The sequence below is a fragment of the Dermochelys coriacea genome, chromosome 11, assembly GCF_009764565.3.
Source record: "Dermochelys coriacea isolate rDerCor1 chromosome 11, rDerCor1.pri.v4, whole genome shotgun sequence".
Lineage (NCBI taxonomy): Eukaryota > Metazoa > Chordata > Testudines > Dermochelyidae > Dermochelys > Dermochelys coriacea.
Genome location: NC_050078.2, coordinates 14,313,550 through 14,340,880, shown reverse-complemented (window position 1 = coordinate 14,340,880; position 27,331 = coordinate 14,313,550). Strand labels below are relative to the sequence as shown.

Below are 27,331 nucleotides of genomic sequence, written 5' to 3'. Positions count from 1 at the left end.
GAGCTAATCTGAATGCACAGCAGATGACATAAATTCAGCAGATGAAGTGGAAAGTTCCTTATTTCCTCGGTGTCTGTTATCGGACAGGACTCTAAGTTAACTATAAAAAATTCACCATGGAAAATCCAAAGAGTTACACTGAAGATGGAATTTTGAGTGATAGCAAAATGCTCACCATGTCAGACAAGATTAGGTTTGCTTCATCTGCTACCACCACATTTGAACTATATGGTAAAGTACTTTATTGCTTAATTAAATTGATTGATAAGTGTTTAGGCTGATCTATGAAGAAAACAGCTGATCTATTTGCATTTCATGCCTTTTTACTGTGACTTTTGTTCCTAAATGTATCCGAGCATTAATAAAGAGATGTATCTGGGACACATCTCTTCCAGCCAAAGATGCTGAGGAGATAGTCTCCAGCAAACGCTAACCATTTTTTCTTCCAGTGGTTTTTAAATAACCTAAATACGTTTCCTTTGTGTAAAATTTCAATGCCTAAAGTATTTCAGATATTCAAATCACCAAAAGCTAAGTGAAAATGTAAATTTATGAATTGCAGGTGAATATAAAAACACTGTTGCTGACTCAAAACAATTCTATGGTAACATTAATGAATATGATACTCCTTTTAATCGTTATGACTCAGCATCATACACTTTGCAAAACTCAGTTAAGGGCACCTGGCATTGGCCACTGTCAGAAGACAGGATACTGGGCTAGATGGACCTTGGTCTAACCCAGTATGGCCGTTCTTATATTCTCATGTTCTAAGTTTGCCTTGACTAACAGCCTGTACAATCCTAGCGCTCACTGCATGAAACTCTTGTTTAACTAAGAGTTTGTAGATTTTTGGCAAGATCATGTGCTTCTGCATCTTTCAGTGTGTGCATATGGAGACAGAAGAGCTGCTTTGAAGAACAATTCTTTGAAAGTTTGATTTATTTATTTTTTTTAAATATTGTAGCTTCTAAGTGAAAGCTTTCAAATTATAGCCCTTTCACAGGAATTCCTCCCCTTTTAGTACCAACAGAGTGCGCCTACATTTTTCCACCAAATGCATCCGATGAAGTGAGCTGTAGCTCACGAAAGCTTATGCTCTAATAAATTTGTTAGTCTCTAAGATGCCACAAGTACTCCTTTTCTTTTTACTGTAACTCTGTGTACAGTGCCTTGTATCACAGGAATCTTCCTGATCTTATGTTCGTATGCTGCCAGAGCCTTTCCCCACCACAGTGAAAGACTTTAGCAGTGGGGAAAGGCTCTGGCAGGGGGAGGCAGCGGGGAAAGACTCCAGGAGCTCCCCACTGCCAGACTCTTTTCCTGCTACTTCCCCGGTGCTGGAGCTTTTCACTGTTGCATGTAGCTACACACCGTAGTGTGCACGCAGCTTGCTTTTCCCAGCAGAGTGTAGCTACATGTACCTCACATACCCCTGCAAGTGAGATAAGGCACATGTTTCAAGAATGTTACAAATACTTTATTTGCACAGAATTGGCCAAAGAAATGTGTGTGCTGTAAATGAACAGAGGATGTACCAGTGAACACAATTTGAAAGGATGTTTGTCTTGTTTCTGCTGGACTTTAGAACCACAAAGCAAGAAGAAGCTTTCTGCGTGCTGTGTTTGGACTGCACTGGCAATCTACTTAATGATGCTAACTATAGGCCTGGGACTATTGGCGCTAAAAGGTAATTTTCCTAAATAACCATTTACTGTAGCCTTGAAATCCAAAGACACTTGTAATGGTTGGCAACGTGTTTGCACCTGATGCTTTTGCAATACACCATCCTAGAGGGCTTCATGCCTCAATAGGATGAGAATACTATACATACCAGGGGCTCTTCGCATCCCTCCAGTCACTGCCCTAGCAAGCTCCTGTGTGTCACCTTTCCACTCCTCTATTTCAGGGACTCCCTGCAACCCCTGTTCCCCTCTCCCCTTTGCCAGGGGCTCTGTGGGTTCCCCATTTCCCTCTCCCTCAAGTGTCCCCCATTCTCCTATCATGCCGGGGCTCTGTGTGTCCCCATACCACTATTCCTCATTCTCCTCTTCATTCTCCCCTTCCCCACCATGGCAAGGGCTCTGTGTGCCCCCCATTCCCTCTGCCAGGGGGCTCTTTGAGTCCCTCATGCATCCCTCCTCCATACCATTGTCTCACATTCCAGAGTGCTTTGTGTGTCCCCCATTCCTCACTTGCGCCTCCTTCCCACCATTCTCATATCTTTTCTTTCTGCCTGGGAGAGTCCTCCTTCGCTCAGCCAGTTAAGATACTGTGATGCTCGGTGCATTATAAATAGACATCCAGGTAGACTATTTAAGCATTAGCCAGCTAATATCCAAGAGCAATCAATATCACTCCTATAAACGGTTGTTATGCCCATCTGTCACTCAGGGTTGGTTCTGAAAGCGTACACACAGAAAGAGTGTGTTTACAGGGCGGGGAGAGTTTTGTGCACGCTCTCTCCTCATGCCAGGAAGCTGATCTTGGTGTTTCAGGGGCGTGAGAGATGAGTGCCATGAAGAGCAGAGGAGGATAAGTACGCTTTCCTTCAGTTCCTCGGAGAAACTTTTGGAGGACAAGTACACGATCCTGAGCACTCTAAGAATTAAGGCTCCCTCTATTAGAAACTGTTTTTTTCCCCAGATGCATATTAGATATGTTGCTGTCATATTTGGCCATGTAGCCAGGCATATGTGGCATCCGGATACAATAATGAATGGCATACTAAAAATGCCTGCATAAGTAGATGAGAGCCAATAGCTATGTCTACACTATAAATTAGGGGTGTATTCCCCCGCTCAATGTACTCTGATTGAGCTAGCGTGAGTTTAAATAGCAGTGTAGCCAGATTAGCAGCGGAGGCATGGCTGAGCTGTGCCCAGTATGAATGCCCCGGTTTCAGGTAACATTCTACCTGTCATGCAGGAAAGAAATGTCTGTTTTACAGGAACTCAGGGACAGTCAATAGAAATTGCCCTATAGAGCAGGAATTTCCCAGGATGATAGAATGAGCTTGAGAATATTTATTCCATGATGCCTTCCATTTTCCCAGTGTTTAACATGCAGGAGGAAATACGCAAAATCCAAAGAGAAGACTCATATTTACCAGAGGAACTGGTCAGCCCCTTCTACAATGAAACTTTTCCAGAAAGCAACTTTTATAGAAAGAACACTAGAGGTGAAGAAACATTGATCGAAAGCTTAGAAGAGGAAATCAACACCATTAGGGTCAGCAACTACAATTTATTGATGAGGATGAACAATATCACACTGGCTGCAGGTATCTCTCTGCTTCACCTTATCTCTTTGACTGTCATATTTTGTATATAATCTGAAAGCCTGATGGTGCTGTACAAGCAGTACAAGAGTCAAAGCCTTCTTTAAATAGAAAATGCACAATTCAGTGGTCCCTATGGGAAACTCCAACTTTCTTCTCTAAGATTGAAGGGTGGTGGCAAGATCCTCAGCTCATCTAAATGGTGTAGCTCCATTAACTTGACACATTATTATGGATGATCCAGTGGTTGGGGCACTAGCCTTAGGACTTGAGAGACCTGGGTTCAGTTCAGTGCTCTGCCACAGCCTTTCTGCATGATCTTGGGCAAGTCACTTAGCCTCTGTGTGCCTCAGTTTCCCATGTGTAAAATGGGGGTGACAGTCCTGCCCTGCCTCCCAGGGGTGTGGTGAAGATAAATATGTTAAAGATTGCAAAGTGCAGTGTTTTGAAATCTACCAAGGAAAAGCACGATGTGAGACATAGCCACTGCTATGAAAATATAATAAATACTTCAGGAGCAACCAGGAACAGGGCCCTATTGTATAAACACAGAGTAGTAGACAGTGGCTGCCACAGAAAATGCATGGAGTTATGATGATCTGTACCAGCTGAGGATCTGGCCCTAAGAATTGGATAAGATTGTGCATAGGGTGGCAATATGGAGGCCAGGCTGACATATCCCTTCGGGGTCCCACTTTGTTGCAGCTAGAGTCTATTTCCTGGGCTGGAATGGGCGTGGGCTCCCTGTACCCAGTCCCCCCACCCAGGACACCCACACAATGTTGCTCAGACTTTTTTCAGGCCTCTCTAGAACTTCTAGTCTTCCTGCAGGCAGGGTGACATTTTCAACTCACAGCTAAATTTGTTAACATACTGTTCAATCAATGATTGAGTGCTGACTGTTTAAAAATGCACATTAAATATCCATTTCAGGGCAACTTGGAAACAAAGGAGAACCTGGTCCTCCAGGTAAGTAAATATTTGAGCAATGAACAGCTTCCCCCTCTTTCATTCACCCTCCCTTCCCCTGTTCTGTACAGAATCGGAAGTTAGATTTTGGAACCCTATTCAATAAGTCATTTGGGCCCTACTCCTGCTAAGACGTAATTCTACCCTGCATAATTTTACGGACGTGAGTGGTCCCATTGAAGTCAAGCTCCTCCCGCACCCCCTTGCATGGCCTGCTGGGAATCTGGCTTTGGTGCAGGGTGTAGTCCCTGTTCTCTGGATACTCCCCATTCTGAGTAAGTGGGTGGGGAGAAGCAGGGAACTAGTAGAATCACAACTCTGTCTCCCCTCTCCGCTGCTGCTCACTAGCCAGGGTAGCTGAGGAGAAGTAAGTTGTATTTTATCAAGAGCTTTATCAATAACTTACTTTCCCCCTCCCGCTTCTTGAATCTGGATGGGACCAAGGAAGGAACTGATGGGAACCGAGTGGGAGCCACAACTGCAGAGAGGTTTCACAGCACCTTATACTCAGGGTTGAGCCTACAGGCTCAATCTAGTCCACAATATGTCAGTTTTCCTACATGATTAAGGTGTGATCCTACAAAGTGCTGAGCAGCTCCCACATGGCACTAGGGGCCTCAGCCTTTCATAGGATTGCACCCCAAATTGTGGCACTTGTTCTTGCAGTAGAATAGCTGCATAAGGTCCTCGCGCATTTCCCATTGAAAACAATGGAAATACATCCATTGACTTCAGTGGGAGTTGGATTGGGCCCACTGACTTGATGGTGGGGGGAGGTGGGGAGTTGCACATGCTCAGGATCAAGCCCTAAAACTCCCCAGATGTGAAGGTTACTTCTCCTAGATGGACTCACATGCCGTTTTAAGAGACACCCAGCTTCCCTTTTCTGACATTGACTTTCTGTTCCTCAATTTCCCCAAGACTTATACTTCAAACTGGTGTCTAACTAGTGCAGGGGTCAGCAACCTATGGCACGTGTGCCAAAGATGGCCCGCGAGCCGATTTTTAATGGCACGCTGCTGCCTGCTGGGTCCCAGCCGCCAGCCCTGCTCAGCCCACTGCCGAACCCAGGCCGGGACCCCGGCAGGCAGCAGCGTGCCATTAAAAACCCTGCCCGCCCCTGCCCCGGCCCACTCTTCTCCGCCCCCCCCCACGGGGGCAGGGTGAAAATGCTTGGTGCCCTTCCCCGCCTCTTCCCCCAGCGTGCTGGGTTCCTGCCCTTCCTCCTCTCCCTCCCAGCTGCCAATCAGCTGATGGCCCCTGTGAGGGAGGGGGAGAAGCGGAGCCTCAGCGGGCTCGCTGCTCTGGGGAGGAGGCGGAGAAGAGGTGGGGCCGGGGCCTTGGGGAAGGGGGGTGGAATCAGGGCATATCCCCTCCAGCCCCCTGCCGTGAATCGCTCTGGGCAGGGCGCTGGGACACCTCCATAACCCTAGCCCACACCCCCAGCCCTCTGCCCTGACCCCTGCTCCCCCACATATGCCCCCAGTCTCTGCCCTGACCCCTGCACCCCCCTCACATGCCCCCAGCCCTGACTCCAGCACCACCCACATATACCCAGTCCCCCCACACCCGATGCCCTGACTCCTGCACCCCCTTCACATGCCCCCAGCCCTCTGCCCTGACTCCTACACCCTCCTCACACACCCGCAGCCCCCTGCCTTGACTCTTGCACCCCCCACATTTCCACCCCCACCCAGAGCACCAAAGGGGAGCTCCTTCACCCCCCACCCCATTCCCACCTGCACCCCTCGCACCAAACGGGAACTGCCCAGGTAAGCACTCCACACCCAAACCTCCTGCCCCAACCCTGAGCCCCCTCCCTCATTCTAGCTCCTGGCCAGACCCTGCACCCCAATCCCCAGCCTGCTCCTTCACCTCAGCCCTGTGCTCAGTGCACTCCCACCCTTCAGTGCAGAGAGAGAGGAAGAGAATGGGCTAGAACCAGGGAGAAGGTAGGTACCCACTCTATGTGGGCAGGGCCGGGATCCCAGACCAGCAGTGGGCTGAGCGGGGCCAGCAGCCGGGACCCTGGCTGGCAGGAGCCAGTGGATGGAATCCCAGACCAGCAGCGGGCTGAGTGGCAATAGTCTGGGGTTCTGGCTACCAGCCCCTCACCAGCCAGGGTCCTGGCTGCAGGCCCCGCTCAGCCTGCTGCCGGCCTAGGTGAACGGAACCCCAGGCTGGCAGTGGGCTGAGTGGGCCGGCGGCTTAAGATCAGCATTTTAATTTAATTTTAAATGAAGCTTCTTAAACATTTTGAAAACCTTGTTTACTTTACATACGATAATAGTTTAGTTATATAATATATAGACTTAAAGAGAGAGACCTTCTAAAAAACGTTAAAATGTATTACTGGCACGCAAAACCTTAAATTAAAGTGAATAAATGAAGACTCGGCATACCACTTCAGAAAGGTTGCCGACCCCTGAACTAGTGCATACAATTGCAGTCTTTTTTCTTAGCCACGTTATCTCAGCCTGCCTGAAATGAAGGCTTTATTCTGTTCAATTCAGGTACCAAGGGGCCGAAAGGAAGTCAAAGTGAAAAGGATTTCAAGTTTTCAAGTGCTTACTCCTCCTGTTTTTTACTCTATCACCCAAAGGATGTTGGTTACATGCTGAAATATACACAAGGCCAGATTCTCATTGGGTATAAATTAGCATAATTCAATTGCATTCAATGGAGCTATGTCATCTTACACCCATCTGAGGATCTGGTCCTAGTTATGGTCAAATCCTGGTCCATTACAATCAATGGACATTTTATTATTCAATTCCGTGAGCCACAGCCTTTAATTTACACTTATTCATTATGCTGCCAAATCCATCTTCTAGGAGGAAAAGGTGAAAAGGGAGACATGGGTCTACAAGGACCAGCTGGAAGCAAAGGAGAACCAGGGTCAAAGGGTAAGCAAATAACATAAAACTCAGAGAGGGGTGGGGACATATTTAACAATGTAGACAAGCAGGGAAGAACAAAAGTGGATGTATTTGTATTTTAGGTATTGGATTTCCTGGGGAGAAAGGAGAGAAGGGTAAGTCATGGAAATGAACTCTCCCTTTCATCATAAGAACAAATAGAAATAAAAACGCCCTGATTCTCAGACTTCCCATTGGCACTTTGATTTTGGTGCCTAAATATGGATTGAGATACTCCAGGGCCCTGGCCAATTGGGGCCACTGGAAAAATGGGCACCCCCTCGCATCCAACCTGTACCACCCACTCAGCACTCCTGCCAGGGAGTGGGGGAAGCCCCCATGACCCAACCCTGCTCCCTGGCAGGAGCGCGGGGCGGGGGGGAAGAGCCACTTGCTCTGGCCCAGGGCCCCACAGAACTGTAATCTGCCTCTGAACATATCCCACTCATTGTCAAGGAATGTCCTTTATAACCCCTGTGATATTCTCTGAATTTCACCCCATTCACTTGTAGAAAACAAGTAGATAGGTGTGATGAGCTTCCGTAGCTTCAGGTTTTGTGTGTGTCTTGCAGTTATTTTACTTGTTTGGGAGCTGTGGTTTCAGTCTTCACAAAAGAATTGATGTTAATTTTTTTAGTCAATTCAATTTCAAGGTAATCCTGGAGAAAAAGGTACTGGAGGTGCTCAGAAAGGGGAGAAAGGTTCATCTGGAAAGGATGGAACTCCAGGTACTGAGTTACTTACCTTTACAGCCCTGTACAAATGTTATCGTAATAACGCTCAATCCACATATTTCCTTTGATATTTTAGGGATACCTGGAGGAGTAGGAGCTCCAGGTGCCAAGGGAGAAGCAGGTAAGGAAGGATTAATAGCAGCACCTCCTAACAAGTAAATGAAGAGCTAAGCAAAGAACTGAATATACTAATTCAGTAAAACCAGAACATGCAGCAGCAATCAGAGTGATTTATCTGGGTTTTTTATGGGTCATAAGTAGTAACTGGAGAGTAACTTAACTTTCTGTCTCAAAGATGACATTCCTACTGATAGAGCCACACTGATACAACATAATTTGATCAGCCACTGCTCTATAAGATTCACACTAAAATGTGTATGTTGTAATCAACATACTATCCAGTTGTCCTGTGTGTCCTGTTCCTGGAGACCCAGTCTTCAGGCCAGATTCTGGTCTCATTTACAAGAGGATAAATTGGGAGTAACTCTACTAACGTGTATGCATTTATTCCCAATTTTTCACTCGTGTAAATGAGATTGGAATGTGGCCTTTCATTAGGACTAAATCCTGGAGCTATTGCACAGCTCAAATGGCTGGGCTATGGTACATGCTGGGGAAGGAATTATCCCTCAGGTTGTGCTGTGCACTCACAACAGTTATAGTCCCGTAGCCAATGCCCTCATTCTCCATTTAGGATCATGTCAAACCATGGATTGACCAGGTTCTCCCTCATCTCTCCCTTCTCCCCAGGGCTCCTAGCTGGGAAGCAGAATGTTTACGCACATCAGATTTTCCTGACATGCAGGGAGACTGCTACCCCCCACTTGGGGACCGCAAGCTTTCTGCCCTGGAATCACACCAGTCTCACTAAATAAGGGCCCCCAGAGCCAGTTAGGCAGCAAGTCAGCTCTGCTGCTCCCCCTATCACATCCATCCATGGTGCTTGTCTACGTTTATGCTAAACAAGCATTTTAAACATCAAGAATTCGTGTCTTCCTTGCTGTGCAGCATGACTTACAACAATGAAATACAACTTCAGGCCAAATCCTGCAGTTCGCTGCCTATACATTTCAGAGCCTTTTCAGGGAAAAATTCCCACTGACATCAGTCTTTGAGCAAGGACAGCAGGATTTGGCTCATAGACAGCTGGACCAGTTCCACAGCTAGTGTAAATCAGCAAAGCTCCATTTACATCAGTGGAGTGACTGTCCATTTATATCCACTGAGAATCTGGCCCAATACCAATGGATTGCATAGGCTCAAAAATATCTACATTTCATGTCCATTAATCATTATTATTAATATGTAAATATTGGAATTTCAGGAATAGAAGGACCAAAGGGGACAAAAGGAGACGAAGGAGTCCAAGGTAATGCATTTCATTATATTACTATTATGGATTTTGCTCTCATTCACACCTGTGTAAATCAGGAATAACTCCATTGAAGTTAGCAGAAATAAACCAAAGTAAAACCAGTGAGTGAGAATAGAATCCAGCGGACAGTACTGAATTCACACAGATAGACCCAAATTTAGCCCTCAGTGACAGATACCTATTTCAAAAGTAGCTGCACTGCCATCTTCGGAGTCACTCTGGATCTACAACGAGAGCAAAATTTGACTCTTTTATTGGTATTGCATTTTGTAGTGTGTGCGTAATGTCTTTTATGGGATGTTCAAAGCAACAAAGCATCAGAAGTTTGGTATTTTTCATCCAGGCTTAAGAGGACCATCGGGTGAAGATGGAAGTAAAGGGGACAGTGGCCTCGCTGGTCCAAAAGGTGAACCAGGAATGAAAGGAGATAGGGGACCTACAGGTAAGACAATTTGCTTATTTTTACCTATGCAATTTTAACAATTTCACATGCCTTCCTAGTTAAGTCTTTTCCGTTTACAGTGTAAAATGTATTGTTACTCCATGAGTTGTTTCCACAAAGATTCAGACATCTCTGACCATGGGGTTACCAGTCTATAAAGGGATTGGGTGAATGAGATTATTTGCCTTATTTGTTTCTTGCTATGCCAGTGCACCAACAAGGGTGGTCCTCCAGAAATGCTGACTCAGAGCAATGAGCTTTTATATTCTCTTTTGGGATATGTACGTGTAATGAAAGAAGCAGGTACTTAATTATCAGCACATCCCTGATTATAGCAGTGGTGTTTATAGAAGGATTTATATGGTATAAACTAATACAATACAATTTAAATGCACAATCATGTGCAGGTTTGGTTGGTTAGCGTGATAGTAAAGCCTACCTCTGAGTGGTTTATATCCCATATAAGCTAGAGTTTTGTGTAAGTTAAACAGAAGAATTATGCCGTGTCTCTCGCCTGTGTAACTTGCATTACATTGGTATTCATCAGCCATGGACAGGGAGAATGAGCTGAAAACAGGGTGGAGAGTGGAAACACATTGTGGAAGTGGTCCATATGAGCTGAGAATGATGATTATACCCAGAACATTTGGAAATGTAACATTACTGCTCTGCTGGTATACATCAGTAGGGTTCCATTTATTTAACAGAATTCCACTGATTTGCACCAGCTGAGGGTCTGGCTCATGAATGGCAAAAGAGATCTTAAAAAATTCAAGGAATCTTAGGAGAATCCTGGAACAGAAAAGGGAAGGAGGGAATTGCAATCCCTTCTGAAATATTTTCTTGCATTCTGTCATAAGTATCTTGATTACCAACTGCAAATGTCAGAGCTCTAGAAATGTAAACCCAGGGCCAAATGTTGATGCTGTTAGAGCCAATGGGAGAGAGACACAGATTTGACTCCAATCCTTTGATTTATACACATTCATTGTATTGTTAAATAGGTCTTCAAGGAAATAAAGGTGAAGTAGGTGAGAAGGGAGAGATGGGCCCCAGAGGACCAATTGGTGCTCCTGGAAACAAGGGAGATGCAGGTTGGTCAGATTTAAATGGTAAGTTAATAAGGCAGAAAGCCAAATATGGCTGGGGTTGGTGGAGGAGAGGGAAGATGCCATGTTTAATAATTTGTACAAATATCACTAACACCAATATTGTATTGTAGGTGGAGTGGGTCTTCCAGGACAGAAAGGAGAGGCAGGTAAGCCAGGCAAAAAGAAAAGTTTCTCGTATTGGTATGACACTGATCTCCCTTAAAGGTACATTTCATTAAAAAGGGACAGCTGGTGTAAATCGGCTCTGATTTAATTGAAGTCAATTAACAGGCACAGTGGATTGGCCCTGAAAGTCTAATTTAAAAGAAAATCAAACCCACCGTGATTGTAACTGAGAAATGTCCATTTGTCCCAATTACTGAGGAAGAATATTATAAACACAACATCTGCCCTCCCTCCAATCCCGCAGCAAGCTACAGATTCAAGGCCTGTTGTCTCACGTACACCACTGGACTGAAAGAGTAATTCCACTGAACTCAGTTGAGTTACACTGGTGTAAAACTGCTGTAATGGGTGTAAGTGAAAGGAGAAGTAGGATCTTTTGTTCTATATTTTTCATAGATTTTTAAAGTCAGGAGAGCCCAGTACGACCATCTTGTCTGCCCTCCTGCATATCATAGGCAATCACAGTCCAGGGCAACTGCACCTCTGTCTCCCCTCGGTGATTCAGCAAGTGCATCCACTCTCTGGCTTCAGTTCCCCAGTCATTGCCTTTCTGGGTGGAGACGTGCATCTTTTTCCCTTCTGACTCGGGTATTTCCAGGCTGCACACTTCCTTGCCTTCACTGTGTATTTCCCATCACAGACTGGTTGGCCAAGGACACCTGCTTGCTTTTTCTTGAGAGACGGATGACAGAATGATTGTCAATAGTTATAAGTTACCATGCAGCACTTCCTATGCACGCCCACTTTATTCTTAAGGGATAACGCATTGCAGAGAAAACATATTAAAACAATAAAAGAACCTATGCACATGCTAATAAGTTTAACAGAATTAACCCCAACCCTAACATGGATTCTGCAGGGCCAGTCCTTCCATCCCTACCCGAAAGATTGGGGCCTGCTGTGTATTAGGGGTCCAGTCCATTTGCTGGATCAGGAAAAAGGCCCTGCGCCAGTTTAAAAGTAGGCTATTTATTCAAAAATCCTTCCTTTGTCTGTCAGTCCTTGGAGAATCTAGGTTGAACAAGTATACACATATCTCTCCGGGGGTAGTGGGGTTCTTTACAACCTGAGTGAATTTGTGTAATCACCCCCAGTTGTATGAAAATACATACAATTACAGAGTAACACACGCACCATTGCATTTTTAATACAAGGAAGGTCAAAGATTTTAAAACTAATTCAATAAGGTTTAACTTCATTCAATAAAGTTCATTTACGATATTGCAGGAAATTGTCGGTCTGTTACATGGGTCCCAGAATTTCACCCAGTAAGTCCCTTTCTAATCCTCTAAGGCCTGGTTCACCATTGTATTACTCCATTTTCACACCAATTTCACTCTACGGAGGCAACACCAGTGTCAAACTGGAATAATGCAGTAATGAATCAGGACCCTTTTGTCTAATTCTAAATTCATATGGTGTCTCCCCTGCTTTACGGCCTGACTCATCATGTCATTTAAATATGAAGATATTGGTACTGAGTATCCTCTGAGCATCAGTTTCACACTAGAGTAATTCCATGGAGTTGCTCCTGATTTAGCCCAGTGTAAATGAAAGGTGAATCTGTCCCATAGTACCCTGGAAAAATTGCAACATAGGTAATTGCTTTCCGTCTATGAACATTTCCCCTGCAGGTGCATATGGATGGAGTGTTCTTCACCCCTTATCGAAAAGTCCTAGTAGAAGCTGCTATCCTTTCTCTGGGCTTTGTGAACTATTCTACATAATTATATCCCTTCTCTAAAATTCTATGGGATGACTTAGAAAATCTATAGAAAATTTCTTCTTTTCTGTTAACATCTATAGATTTTTAGAGCAATTTATACAGAATCCTATTAAATTTCCATAGAGCCCTAATTTGTGTGTGTGTGTGTGTGTGTTTACAGGGCCATATTCTGTGTGTACAGGCCATATTCTCCTTTCGGCTCTATACACATCACTCCCTTAGAAGTCAATGTGGACCATTTGTATGCATCCCAGGGCAGAATTTGACCTAAATTTTTGAAAGTGCTTTGGGATCCTTCAGATTGAAATGCACTGTATGGACCTGATTCTCCACTGCCTTTCACTTTGTATGCTCATTTACACTGTGCAAAGTTGGTTATAAAATTATACCACTAGTGAAAGTGAGTGGAGAATTCCAACGTGGAAGTGGTTTACATCCACTTTGCTCTGACTCTGCACAGGAATAGATGACTACACAAGGTGTGGGACAGTAGAGGATCAGCCCCTGGAGAAATGTTATGGACTTTGGGTTCCTTTATAGTTCTTTGTACTTCACTTTTGATGTTGTTGTTCATCTTTAAGGCCTGAATGGAGAAGTTGGTGCACCGGGACTTCCTGGTTTAAATGGCATGCCTGGTCAGAGAGGGGAGAAGGGTACGTAGCTACCAGCATTTTTAATTTAGTAAAATAATATCCTGCTAAGTATTTGTTACCCAGGTACCCCCCCCCTTTTTTTTAAACATCAGGAATCCCAGGAGAGAGGGGACCTAAAGGTGAAAAGGGACAGAGTGGAGTAGCAGGTAAAGGAAAACAAGACAAGTTCAGTATCAGCAACACAAGTTATTCAAATAGGGGAATGCACTGGAATGAATGCACAGCTCAAGCCAGGAGGCAGTATGCTCAATCCCATGCGTGGCAGACTCATGCAGTGTAGACCTACAGTAGTGGGCATGGAGTTCTGCCAAGCTGCCATGGCAGGACACTTATTTCTGTAGCTGTGCCAAGGGTCCTTAGAGGCACCTTAGATAAAACTTAAAACCATAAAGTGCAGCAGGTTAAGATAACCCACCCCAAATCTCCTTCCACTGACATTAATGGAGCTACTGTGACTTACCCCAGCGGTGTATCTGGCACATAGGGTCAATTTAGGTATGTTATCAAAGAAAGATCCATTTATCCTCTAAGCCTTGGATCTGAAAACCCAATCTTCCTTGGTTAATAAGTTCTTATTTTTATATATTGTATATGCCTTATCCACTTCATTAACCGTTAGCGGGAGAACGAACGTGTCCTCCATCTGCATGAATTGAAAAGTAGACTATAAATGTAAGCTTGAGGAAGCTTAAAAGTGTGATAATGTCTATTTGACTTATTTATTTTGGTTTAGATGATCTTAGGCATTCCAGGACCAAAGGGAGAACAGGGAGATTCGGGTAAAGCACTTGTTGTATTAAATTATGCAAAGAGATGATTACACAATAGGGTACTTTCCATGGAATGTTTCACTGACTTCTGAAGGTGATTGCATGTAATATTTGTCATGCTCTTTTCTTCAGAAATTGCCAAAGGCATCAGCTCTCTGATATTTTCCACCTAGGGGTTAGAGGCCTACCTGGTGAAAAGGGAAGTAGATGGAGTTCTGGCTCTCCAGGTCCAAAAGGTGAACCAGGAATGAAAGGAGCCAAAGGAGACATGGGACCTAGAGGTAAGACTATCTACCAAGGTTTCTGATGAGTAGTTGGTATGTTTTGCAGTGTGTGTGTGTATTATGGAATTGCAGTAGTTGTTCCATGGTTAAGGTTGCTGCTAGCTTTCCATTATAAACCTGATTTTCAACCCCACTACCAAGTTCCCACACAAAGAAACCAATCTTGCTGACATTTTGGGTGCTACATCTCATCCTATAGTATCATCTTTCTGGAAACTTTCATAAAAATTATGCAAAGGATTTTAAAGTCATGGGGCTAGATACTCTGGTCCCGGCCACCTTTATGTCCCCCCAGTTGCCAGTGCAGTTCATTATACTTCATTTTTGTTCCCTTGTATTATTTCAGCAGAGACACTGTGCAAGTCTCCTCTGTAAGTTATATGAAATTAATAATTCAACAATATCTATTTATCTGCATGCAATGAGGAGTGAAAATAAAGGGATGCAATTGTAATAAGTAAAAAGAAAAGGAGTACTTGTGGCACCTTAGAGACTAACAAATTTATTAGAGCATAAGCTTTCGTGAGCTACAGCTCACTTCATCGGATGCATTTGGTGGAAAAAACAGAGGAGAGATTTATATACACACACACAGAGAACATGAAACAATGGGTTTATCATACACACTGTAAGGAGAGTGATCACTTAAGATAAGCCATCACCAGCAGCAGGGGGGGGAAGGAGGAAAACCTTTCATGGTGACAAGCAGGTAGGCTAATTCCAGCAGTTAACAAGAATATCAGAGGAACAGTGGGGGGTGGGGTGGGAGGGAGAAATACCATGGGGAAATAGTTTTACTTTGTGTAATGACTCATCCATTCCCAGTCTCTATTCAAGCCTAAGTTAATTGTATCCAGTTTGCAAATTAATTCCAATTCAGCAGTCTCTCGTTGGAGTCTGTTTTTGAAGCTTTTTGTTGAAGTATAGCCACTCTTAGGTCTGTGATCGAGTGACCAGAGAGATTGAAGTGTTCTCCAACTGGTTTTTGAATGTTATAATTCTTGACGTCTGATTTGTGTCCATTCATTCTTTTACGTAGAGACTGTCCAGTTTGGCCAATGTACATGGCAGAGGGGCATTGCTGGCACATGATGGCATATATCACATTGGTAGATGCGCAGGTGAACGAGCCTCTGATAGTGTGGCTGATGTGATTAGGCCCTATGATGGTATCCCCTGAATAGATATGTGGACAGAGTTGGCAACGGGCTTTGTTGCAAGGATAGGTTCCTGGGTTAGTGGTTCTGTTGTGTGGTGTGTGGTTGCTGGTGAGTATTTGCTTCAGATTGGGGGGCTGTCTGTAAGCAAGGACTGGTCTGTCTCCCAAGATCTGAGAGAGCGATGGCTCGTCCTTCAGGATAGGTTGTAGATCCTTGATGATGCGTTGGAGAGGTTTTAGTTGGGGGCTGAAGGTGATGGCTAGTGGCGTTCTGTTGTTTTCTTTGTTGGGCCTGTCCTGTAGTAGGTGACTTCTGGGTATTCTTCTGGCTCTGTCAATCTGTTTCTTCACTTCAGCAGGTGGGTATTGTAGTTGTAGGAATGCATGATAGAGATCTTGTAGGTGTTTGTCTCTGTCTGAGGGGTTGGAGCAAATGCGGTTATATCGTAGCGCTTGGCTGTAGACAATGGATCGAGTGGTATGATCTGGATGAAAGCTAGAGGCATGTAGGTAGGAATAGCGGTCAGTAGGTTTCCGATATAGGGTGGTGTTTATGTGACCATCGCTTATTAGCACCGTAGTGTCCAGGAAGTGGATCTCTTGTGTGGCCTGGTCCAGGCTGAGGTTGATGGTGGGATGGAAATTGTTGAAATCATGGTGGAATTCCTCAAGAGCTTCTTTTCCATGGGTCCAGATGATGAAGATGTCATCAATGTAGCGCAAGTAGAGTAGGGGCATTAGGGGACGAGAGCTGAGGAAGCGTTGTTCTAAGTCAGCCATAAAAATGTTGGCATACTGTGGGGCCATGCGGGTACCCATCGCAGTGCCGCTGATTTGAAGGTATACATTGTCACCAAATGTGAAATAGTTATGGGTCAGGACAAAGTCACAAAGTTCTGCCACCAGGTTAGCCGTGACATTATTGGGGATACTGTTCCTGATGGCTTGTAGTCCATCCTTGTGTGGAATGTTGGTGTAGAGGGCTTCTACATCCACTGTATTTTCCACTGAATGCATCCAATGAAGTGAGCTGTAGCTCATGAAAGCTTATGCTCAAATAAATTTGTTGGTCTTTAAGGTGCCACAAGTACTCCTTTTCTTTTTGCCATTAAGGTGAGCTATTATCAGCAGGAGAAAAAAACCTTCTGTAATGATAATCAGGATGGCCCACTTCCAACAGTTGACAAGAAGGTGAGAGTAACAGTGGGGGTTGGGGTGGGGAAATAACCATGGGGAAATAGATTTACTTTGTGTAATGACCCATCCACTCCCAGTCTTTATTCAAGCCTAATTTAATGGTGTCCAGTTTGCAAATTAATTCAGCAGTCTCTCGTTGGAGTCTGTTTTTGAAGTTTTTTTGTTGTAATATTGTGACTGGCCCAAAAAGGGGGACTACCCTGTGCCCTGTGAAGTAAATTATGCCCGCAAGCCAAGGAGCAAAGGGGAAGCCTGAGGAGGAGAGTCACAATTCCTCCCTGGACTGTTTCTGGGGTAGTCCAGCTACACTCTTACCTTACACAGGGCAAGATGTAAAGGCACAGTCCAGCTTTTATTTATTCTGTGACTCCAGCACCAGTGCAGCTACTAATGGTTTTTTTATCAATAACTCTCGCTTTGCACAGGACTGAAATATATTTTCCTCCTTGGGTGTAGCTCCAAGGTCTCCAGTTGCCCCAAAGTGGCCGAGACTGTAGCTTACGTGGCCCAGAAGTAACAACACAGAACATCAACATGAGCAGATAGCCCTATAGTGAGACATCACTCCACTTCACTGTGACACTAACCAGTGCCTGCCCACTACCACTCAAAGAGGCTGCATCTTTGCTGATGAACTAGATGTAAAGTGGCCCCCATCCAGCCAGCCTTACACATGCAAAACTCCCACTGAGCTCAACTTGATTTGGCCCCAGTCAGAACAGGGAGACTGGATCGTACGCTAAGAATTGATTTCTGAATTCACTCTTGATATGTTTTTGAAATCTGCTTTAAGCCACACCCGACTCAGATGCCAGTATGAAGCCTGGTAGTTTTAGATTTCTCCTGCATTTAATTCTCGTTAATGATGCAGAAAACACACTTACCAGATTACAAAATAGGTTGTGTATGTCAATTTATATAACAGGTTTCAGAGTAGCAGCCGTGTTAGTCTGTATTCGCAAAAAGAAAAGGAGTACTTGTGGCACCTTAGCGACTAACAAATTTATCTGAGCATAAGCTTTCATGAGCTACGGCTCACTTCATCGAATGCATTCAGTGGAAAATACAGTGGGGAGATTTATATACATAGAGAACATGAAACAATGGGTGTTACCATACACACTGTAACCAGAGTGATCACTTAAGGTGAGCTATTACCAGCAGGAGAGCGGGGGGGGGGGGCGAAGGGGGAACCTTTTGTTGTGATAATCAAGGTGGGCCATTTCTAGCAGTTGACAAGAACGTCTGAGGAACGGTGGGGGATAAACATGGGGAAATAGTTTTACTTTGTGTAATGACCCATCCACTCCCAGTCTCTATTCAAGCCTAAGTTAATTGTATCCAGTTTGCAAATTAATTCCAGTTCAGCAGTCTCTCATTGGAGTCTGTTTTTGAAGTTTTTTTGTTGAAGTATTGCCACTTTTAGGTCTGTAATCGAGTGACCAGGGAGATTGAAGTGTTCTCCGACTGGTTTTTGAATGTTATAATTCTTGACGTCTGATTTGTGTCCATTTATTCTTTTACGTAGAGACTGTCTAGTTTGACCAATGTACATGGCAGAGGGGCATTGCTGGCACATGATGGCATATATGACATTGGTAGATGCGCAGGTGAACAAGCCTCTGATAGTGTGGCTGATGTGATTAGGCCCTATGATGGTGTCCCCAGAATAGATATGTGGACAGAGTTGGCAACGGGCTCTTTTGCAAGGATAGGTTCCTGGGTTAGTGGTTCTGTTGTGTGGTGTGTGGTTGCTGGTGAGTATTTGCTTCAGGTTGGGGGGCTGTCTGTAAGCAAGGACTATTTATATATTTATACTTTTTTAAAAGGAAGAGTTGTATATTTAGTGCTTTTAGCAAAAAAAAAAAAAAAAGGATGGGAAGCTTTTTTTTTAATCCGTTTGGGATTCCTTTGTGCATTCCAACTAAACTATTCTCTAAGAGGGCCCAAGTGGCACTGTGGTGTCAAAAGACCCTGCTCCTATTCTTGACTCTGCCACTGACTTCTTGTTTGACTTTGGATAAAAATCACTTAGACCCAAATCCTCAAAGGTATTTAGGTGCCTAAGTCCCACCTTTCAATGGGAATTAGGTGCCTAAACACCTTTGAGGATCTGGACCTTTCCTTCTCTTTGCCTCAGTTTTCCCATCTATAAAAGGAAGGTAATAAACCTTTATTCGTGTAGGGTTTTTTTAATTAAGACATTGAGGTCCTTAAAGCATTTTGCAATCTTTGGATGGAAGGCACTGTAGACGTGCAAATAATTATTATGAACGTTTATTGTTATTGGTTTTTTTTAATTGTAATATGGTAGCGCCTGGTGATGTGAACTGAGATTGCAACCCCATTGTGCGAGGGTCTGTACAAACACATAGTGAGAGACAGCGCCTGACAGCAAAGAGATGGTCAAATTGATTGCTGTAGGCCATTTGACCATAAAATAGAGAAAGGGACTTTTCTATTTTGCAAAGAACGTAAGCAGCTGGAGGTTGTTTACAAATGTATTTTTAAAAAACAATGTTTTTAAAATGTATACTCTGTAGCTGTTGTTATACCATTTAAAATACATATTATATGCATGGCAGCACCAGTAAAATACTGTCCGCTTAATATAGCAGGATTCTGCACACTGACGTATATACACCATCACGGGACCTTATCACCAGTGTTGTGCATTGCGAATACTCTGCAGTGCATAATACTCCTGCTGCTTTTAACATGCTGCTATCATGAGTTCCAAAGCTCTCCCAGGGGCTTAACTGCATCAGGAGTTTAATTCCAGGAGTATATTTCAAATTCTAAAAGTGTGAGGGGGCTGGAGTTTTGTTTGAACATTTGCATTCATCCCCGATCAATGCAAGCTTAAGACATAATGGTAATTATTATACTTTACCTTGAAAGCGTGTCTAATGATTGTTTTTTTTAATTTGGAACAGGACCACCAGGGAGCAAAGGTGACAGGGCTGAACCAGGTATTAGACATTTATCTCGTCTCCATAGCTTGCCCTGTAACACCAGTATAATATAGGACCCAGTATATATCCAGGACACGTGCTTAACTTTGACCATTTGCATAGTCCCAATGATGTCAACAGAACCTCCCACGTGCATAAAGTGAAGCAAGAGTTTAAGAGCCTGCAGGATCAGGGCTGTCATGCTTCTGAATTAATTGCACCTCTGAGCCCTCCCAGGGTCTGTTCAAGGAGGCCTTTCACCGTCACCAATCTCTGGGCAGGGACCTGTATCACTCTTCCTGCTGAGCAGGGTTGTTTGGTTGCAACCCACCTCCCTGCACTGCCCTTGCTTATCCCAAGCAGGTCTGACTAATGTCCAGCTTCTGCACTTTGTTTTCTCTCCAAGGGCTATGAACGGCATGCGCCAGTGGTTATGAGTAACCAACGGCTCTCTCAGAGCCTTACAGAAACAACATATAAAACAATAAAAGGTCTAAACACATAATTAAGCTTACCAGTGTTCCCCCGTGACATCTATGGAGACCCTGCATGTTCCAGTCCTTCCATGGGGTTTGATATGCTGTCCCCTTTTTGGACAAAAGGGCCATGCCCATTTGTTGCCTCAAAATGAAAGCCTGTCTCTTTATACCCCAGTCTCCTAGGTTTCTTGAACACACTCTGAACCAGTATATGCAAACCACCACAGAGACTGGTACTTCTCTGAAACTGTTTACTGGTCGAAGGGACTGCGGTAATCACCCCACTGTTTTTAGTTCCTGGAGGGGCTGCAGTAACCTTCCCCATTGGAGTAGAATACAATCCCGATCCCACAATAATACATATAATCTGTACGAATAACAGGCCTAAAATTGATTCAAGAGTCTCAAGCTATATCTGTGTTCATCATATCTATTACAGGGTCCTAAACTGATCTGATTTTTGCTACAACAGCAACCTCCATTTTCCATGTAGCCAGGTTCATTTAGGTGTGGCCATTCGTTTGTGTTATTGGGTTTAGCACCTTATTCTTCTGTGTCATTTTTCTTATGCAAACGTCTTATTTTCTGTGCGCAGAATTGGTGCAATTATTTCATAACCTTCTAATCCATCAGGGCAACACTACTCCCACCCCAGTATAAGGCTCAATGGGACAGCTAGGGAGGGCCGTGTCGAAATTAGGTATCAAGAGAAGTGGGGAACAATATGTGATGATGGATGGGACGAAAGAGATGGAACCGTGGTCTGCAAAATGCTGGGATATAGTCATGCAGTTCGCATCATGACGGCACCCCCAGGTAAGTTAATAACTAATCACCCAAATCACCAATTACATTCCTGATCCCAAATTATGATCTGTGATTTTATATAGTGTGGCTGGTGTTCGATGCAAGATTCAGTCTTTACAGGGGCAGTATTCATGGCCTCTGGCACCCACGCAACTTACAGCTAGGCATTCAGATACAGAGCTGGAATTTTTTCAGTCCAGGGTGCCACTCTTTTTCGGTGCTGCTCTTGTTGCACAGAAAGTCCTAAAATTCTTTCCAAGTGCAGGATTACAGTCTAGGGTTATAGAAAATATATGGTTTCTTGATGGCGAATACTGATATACTTGCATTCACATGTGAGCTGCATGGGCTTTGCAGACATGCTACCTCAGAGGATAACTCTAGAATTTCCATTTGTCCTTTTATCTTCCTCCCACCTGCTATTTCTATTTCCCGATTGTCAAAATATCCACCCACCCTACTGGCCTCCGAAAGAGAAATTATGATGGTCCAGACCAGAGGCAACCCATGCCTACCAATGGGGAAGAGGGGGGGCCGAGTCAGGGCAGCCGGCTTCAGCAATGTTACAGAGCGTGCTCAGTCTGTGTGAGCATGCTCAGTACAAGCCAAGCACAAATCTGGGGGTGACCCTGCCTCCACCCCCACACATCCCCTCTTGTCCAGACCCTGCCATTCTTACCGAGACAAAACTCATACTGAAGCAAATGGATGTTCTGCTAAAGTAAAGAGTGCAGTATCATAACCTATAGAATAATCACCCAGCAATCAAGAACTTATAGAACAGTTGTGTTCTGGAAGTGTTATGGGACAATTGGGCACAAGCCATTCAGATATAGGGATAATCAACAGAAGCAAGGGTTTTAGAGATTTCTGTGTTAAATAGGATTGCTGGGATTAGTGCACATATCCTTGATTGAGACGATCACTGAGATGAATCATTATAATTAAAATGAAAACCCTTCTATCCTCTAGCCACCCTCAAGTTTTACCCACAACCTGAACTCACTCAACTTTTCCAAAGTTCACAAAAGTTCACTCAATGGAGTTTCCTCTCTGATCTCTCAATTCCATGTGCCCCTGCACTTCCTACTTCTAGCCAACACTGGAAGCAGAAGTGCCACAATAGTACTAGAAAGGCTGCTCTTGCAAAATTTCCAGCCCAGTTTTGCAGACCCAGAGGGTAGCGATCATTTGGATGAAACCATCTAACCTAAATCTGTGCACTCTTAGTTATGCCCTATATTAGTGGCAAGTGTAATTCTCTGCAGCGGGATACCCAAAGGCCTCTTAAGTAAGTGTTACCCTTTCCATTTGGAAGTGACTATGGGCAATATGTGAAGCAAAGTGCATGAGATTCAAGCTGAGAGACCACCTCCAACATGTCAGGTGACAACTTCGATTGCAATCCAGCCAGCTCCTTCCCCTCCTGTGTTTTGTTTCAGGAGTTCATTATGTATTCCCTTGGGGGGAAGTTTGCTGGGGGGAGCTTGTTCTATTTTTCACTGGTCACAAAAGACAGGATTGTGACCTGCTTTTACCAGGACACACACGGTGGTAAAGGTGCACTAGGGAAGGCTTCTTCCTCACTCCGCGCTGTGAGCCACAATGGACATAACCTGTACAAAGAGCCCTTTCCTTCCATCTGAGATAGCTGCACTGCAGGTCACTGAGCACTGGGAAGAGCAGCCTTTGCAGGCCCACTGTTCCCATTTGCCTGCAGATGGGTGGAGGGAGGGCCGGGAATAGGTGGAGCTTTGACTCCACCCTCCAGTGCACCAGCCTGCAATGCCAAGCTGCTGTGAGAAGGGAAGTCAGTTGCCCCCAGTAAAAGGCTGCAATCCGTTACTTTCTCTTGGGAGCCGTGGCAAAGCAGGGAGGGGAAATGTGACTGTGTGTCCTCCTGGGGTGACACACCCGCTCCTGACACAGAGCTGTGCCTTGAGGCTCAGTCTAGTCCTAAGGGAAGTGTGAAACCTAAAGAATGTCGTCTTTGTGATTCACATTACAGATTTCTTTGGGTGACTGTATATGTCTGTTTCACATGCTCTACAGTGACTTATTTTGCTTTTTTTTTTAAACCATTCACCCCCAAAAAGGTTCTGGTCAGATTTGGCTTGATGATGTGGAGTGCAGTGGAACAGAATCCTCCATTTTGAACTGTGAAAAAAGCAAGTGGGGGGAGCACAACTGCAGCCACAGTGAAGATGCTGGTGTGGAATGTGCCTAAGACAGTGTCGAAATGGGCATGATACACTGCTGTCTGGCATAAGATGTCTTAATTCCACAAGTTCCAACAGAGTGCGCTGCTGTTGTCCATGGCTGGGACTTGCTTCTTTGTTTCGGTGTTTGTAAAACCGTTGGTTTCTTTACCTATTTTAAAAATATGCATCAATGAGGCAAGTAATTGTTCCTTAAATCTTTAATTGTTTTGTGGCAACTGGATTTCCTGGTTTACTTTTGGCCTTTTACTGGTTATTAGAGACAGAAAAGGAATGAAATACCTAACTCACTCAAATACTCGTAAATCTTCGGGTAACATGGCCAGTCTGGTATCCAGCAATCATGTATTCTGCACAGAGTGGAAGGATAGTGGAAGTTAAAGTATAGGAGTAGGAGACCTGCACTCTTCCTAGCTCTTCCCTGGACCTCCTTCATGACCGTGGCCAAGTCACTAAGGCCCAGATCCTTAAAGGTGAGGAGTTAGGCACATGAATACCTTTGAAGGTCTGGGCCTTAACCTCTCTGTTCCTCAGTTTCACAGCCTCCCAATCTATTAAGAGAGGTAATAATACTTACCTCTCAGGAGTATAATGAAGATTGGTTCATATTCAAAAGTCCTTTTAGATCCTCAGACATAAGGCTCTATGGAAATATAGAAATATATACAAATATAAAGCTGTACCATGCATTAGCAACAGTAATATTCTGTCAGGAAGTCACTCATGATTAAGTATAAAGCTTGCAGAGTTAACTGTCCTATATGAAGAAACATAATGGCTTCCTCCCTTTACTGTCTATTATACACAACCATGTCTGATGCATTGATTTTTATTTGTACTGAGCATTTTCTCTCTTTTTAAGGATCCACAACACACCCCTGCACTGTACATTTACATATTGTAAAGTGGTGGATGAACAGTAACACATACAGAGCTGTATGCAATATATCTTGCTTACAGGAATGTTACTTTAAAATAAGAAATAAGTTTACCAAAACCCTTTTCCTGTGCTTTGATATTATTACGCAACCCTGGCTATATTTTTTCCCCTTAGATGGCTGCGGAATTTTCTTCTATGCAATAATACAGCGTCACATACAAAGTGAAATGTGTCCGAGCCATGCCACAAAGTTTTAGGACTGGTTCACACTACATGGTTAGGCAGCTTATGTCATCCTAATTATGTCAATGTTTACACTACAGCCTTCCTCCAACCAGTGTAAATGCCCTACTACACCGACATCATAAATCCCCCTCCACAAGAGACGTAAGACTTATGTTGGTGTAGTTAGGGTGATGCAGTGTCTGTGTAGATACTGCATTCCTTACATTGGCTGTTGGCTGTCTTGTTAATTTCATGGCAGGAGCTGTGAAATTAACAAGAAAGCTGGGCAGCTAAAGGCTCCCCTGCCCCTGGAGAGCCCCCTGGTTGGACCCTGCTCCGGGCTGGGAGCCAGGGCAAGAAGCCCTGTGCAGCCACCCCTCCCAGCTCCCGATTGTAATGGGGAGTTGCAGGGGAGCCCTACGGGAACTTGTGGGATAGCAGGACTCCCAGCAGGGAGTTGACAGCAGAGCTTAGAGACCAGGTTCTCAGCTCCCCACACTGCCTCTCTTAGGTCAGGGGAAGTGCTCCTGGTGAGGACGCGCACCACTGACCCAAGGAAAGTAGTGTAGACATGAACCATCTCAGTAATTACTGCAGTGGCTGTAAGTCAACCTAATATAGGTTGACTTACGTTTCGCATGTAGGCATCCCCTGAGAGAGATCACATCACAGAGGAGGAGTGATTTCTGAGGCAAGGGGGAGTTGGGCCCCCCGAACTCATGTAATAAGATTCTCTGGACCCTGATTCTTAAGCAGGCTCAAGTGCAGCAAGTGTCACTCATAAGTGATCAGAATACACAACTCATTTCAAACTCAAAGAGTAGATAATTGGAGAGAGGGATGAGCCTTATGAAGAGAAGGAAATCTGCTAATGTTTTCCAGGCTCCACTCTGGTTCCTTTCTCTTTAGTGTTGACTGATAGATCCAGTTTCCCTTCTTTGGTCAGATTCAGAGGAGGCAAGGCACATGCATCATCAAAAACAGAAGGCTGAAACCTCATCAGCCAGAAGCATTTTTAAAACTTGCTCTAGAAGCTGTGGCGCATCCAAATGAGAGCAGTGGCACATCCCACATTGTCAAGGTTCTTTCCCCACTCTGAACTCTAGGGTACAGATGTGGGGACCCGCATGAAAGACCCCCTAAGCTTATTCTTACCAGCTTAGGTTAAAAACTTCCCCAAGGTACAAACTTTGCCTTGTCCTTGAACAGTATGCTGCCACCACCAAGCGTGTTAAACAAAGAACAGGGAAAGAGTCCACTTGGAGATGTCTTCCCCCAAAATATCCCCCCCACCCCCCAACCCTACACCCCCTTTCCTGGGGAAGGCTTGATAAAGAATCCTCACCAATTTGTACAGGTGAACACAGACCCAAACCCTTGGATCTTAAGAACAATGAAAAAGCAATAAGGTTCTTAAAAGAAGAATTTTAATTAAAGAAAAGGTAAAAGAATCACCTCTGTAAAATCAGGATGATAAATACCTTACAGGGTAATCAGATTCAAAACATAGAGAATCCCTCTAGGCTAAACCTTAAGTTACAAAAAGACACAAAAACAGGAATATACATTCCATTCAGCACAGCCTATTTTACCAGCCATTAAACAAAAGGAAATCTAACGCATTTCTAGCTAGATTACTTACTAACTAACAGAAGTTCTGAGCTGCATTCCTGATCTGTTCCCAGCAAAAGCATCACATAGACAGACAGACCCTTTGTTCCCCCCCCCCCCAGCTCTGAAAGTATCTTGTCTCCTCATTGGTCATTTTGGTCAGGTGCCAGCGAGGTTAGCTTAGCTTCTTAACCCTTTACAGGTGAAAGGGTTTTGCCTCTGGTCAGGAGGGATTTTATAGCACTGTATACAGAAAGGTGGTTACCCTTCCCTTTATTTTTATGACACACATAAATTAAGGGAATTGGCCTGTCTCACCAGTGTGGTAAATAATGCTCCTTGGACTAAAGTAGCTCCTCATAGGGTTTCCATTTGCAATCAGTGAATCTGTGTGATATTAATTCATCCATCATTTTGTAATAGCAAGCCACATGGATCAAGCATCCCTCACTCTCTGCAATGAAGGGACTTATAAACAGTATCTGTGGCTTGTTGCATCAGCCAATACCTCCTTGTCCTTGTGGTTTCTGATTTTGTTAATCAGACATGGGAGAGGAGGTTCCTCTAAATGATCAGGCCAGATCCTGAGATCCTCACTCTATTTTTACTCAGGCCAGTTCCCACTGGAGGCACAGGCTCAGTGCACCTCCTGAAGGAATGGCTCTTATAGGGCCCTAGCTGGAGTTTAAAGTTCCTTCTCCAAAGGCTGAATTCTCATTCAGGAGATTCCACAGAATCCAAGGCCAGAAGGCAGCAGTGTGATTGTCTAGTCTGACCTTCTGTAGAACACGGGCCATAGGGATTGCCTGTATTAAGGTCGGTATCTAGGCTTTGGGACTGCGCTCATCACCGTTGTATCCGAGAGGTGTACACATTTTTAAAACTCTTCACTTTCTGTTCGTAACAGGGCATACAGCTTTCCACGTATGCCCAGATCCCAGTAAATGTTTACATGTGTTGTACGTGCTTTGTGTTGGGTATGTGGGGTAGCAGACAAACGCTGTGCCAAAAATAGGGTTAAAACTTTATCTTCAAGGCCTAAGCTCATGGTCTTCAAAGAAGTTTACACAATTAGTAGTTCTCACTATTTATATAGCACCAGTATTGTTCTAGTGGATGCTTTAGAGACAACTATGGATACAAGGTCTCCGCCCCTGAAAGCTCAATAGAGATGGGGAGAGAGGCGTAACAAAATCAAAGTGATAAACCCTGCCTTTGTCAAAATGCAGCAGATTTTTATTGACAGGCATATGTGATTGAATGATGGTATCCAACATGAGCTTAACAAACAAAGACAAGCTGGCAAAAACTCCCCTGCCCAGAAGAGAGGGTGATTTCTAATCAAACGTTTAGGTTCTTGCTTTTCCCATGT

General features: G+C 44.2%; 1 protein-coding gene across 5 annotated transcripts; it reads left to right on the top strand.

Annotated features, from left to right (window-relative positions):
- On the top strand, positions 1-24,345 carry MARCO (macrophage receptor with collagenous structure). Of its 5 annotated transcripts, none has more exons than XM_038422024.2 (18): positions 1-231; positions 1,589-1,690; positions 3,056-3,283; positions 4,214-4,249; positions 7,084-7,155; positions 7,251-7,283; positions 7,821-7,895; positions 7,978-8,022; positions 9,226-9,270; positions 9,620-9,718; positions 10,723-10,812; positions 10,941-10,976; positions 13,303-13,374; positions 13,467-13,520; positions 14,318-14,425; positions 19,721-19,756; positions 20,851-21,033; positions 23,121-24,240. In XM_038422024.2, the coding sequence occupies exons 1-18, from the start codon at positions 117-119 to the stop codon at positions 23,249-23,251; spliced, it is 1,560 nt and encodes a 519-aa protein (XP_038277952.1). In that variant the 5' UTR covers positions 1-116; the 3' UTR covers positions 23,252-24,240. The 5 variants fall into 5 exon arrangements, with proteins under 5 accessions (XP_038277952.1, XP_038277950.1, XP_043360939.1 ...); XM_038422022.2 differs by having other exon boundaries at positions 19-231; positions 10,723-10,830; positions 23,121-24,345; XM_043505004.1 differs by having other exon boundaries at positions 19-231; positions 10,947-10,976.
- Positions 24,346-27,331: the final 2,986 nt, after the last annotated feature.

Coding starts and splice junctions, on each gene's coding strand:
- MARCO (XM_038422022.2), top strand. CDS start 117: ATGGAAAATCCAAAGAGTTACACTGAAGATGGAATTTTGAGTGATAGC. Junction 1,691..3,055: donor GGGACTATTGGCGCTAAAAG/GTAATTTTCCTA, acceptor CCATTTTCCCAG/TGTTTAACATGCAGGAGGAA. Junction 3,284..4,213: donor CAATATCACACTGGCTGCAG/GTATCTCTCTGC, acceptor TATCCATTTCAG/GGCAACTTGGAAACAAAGGA.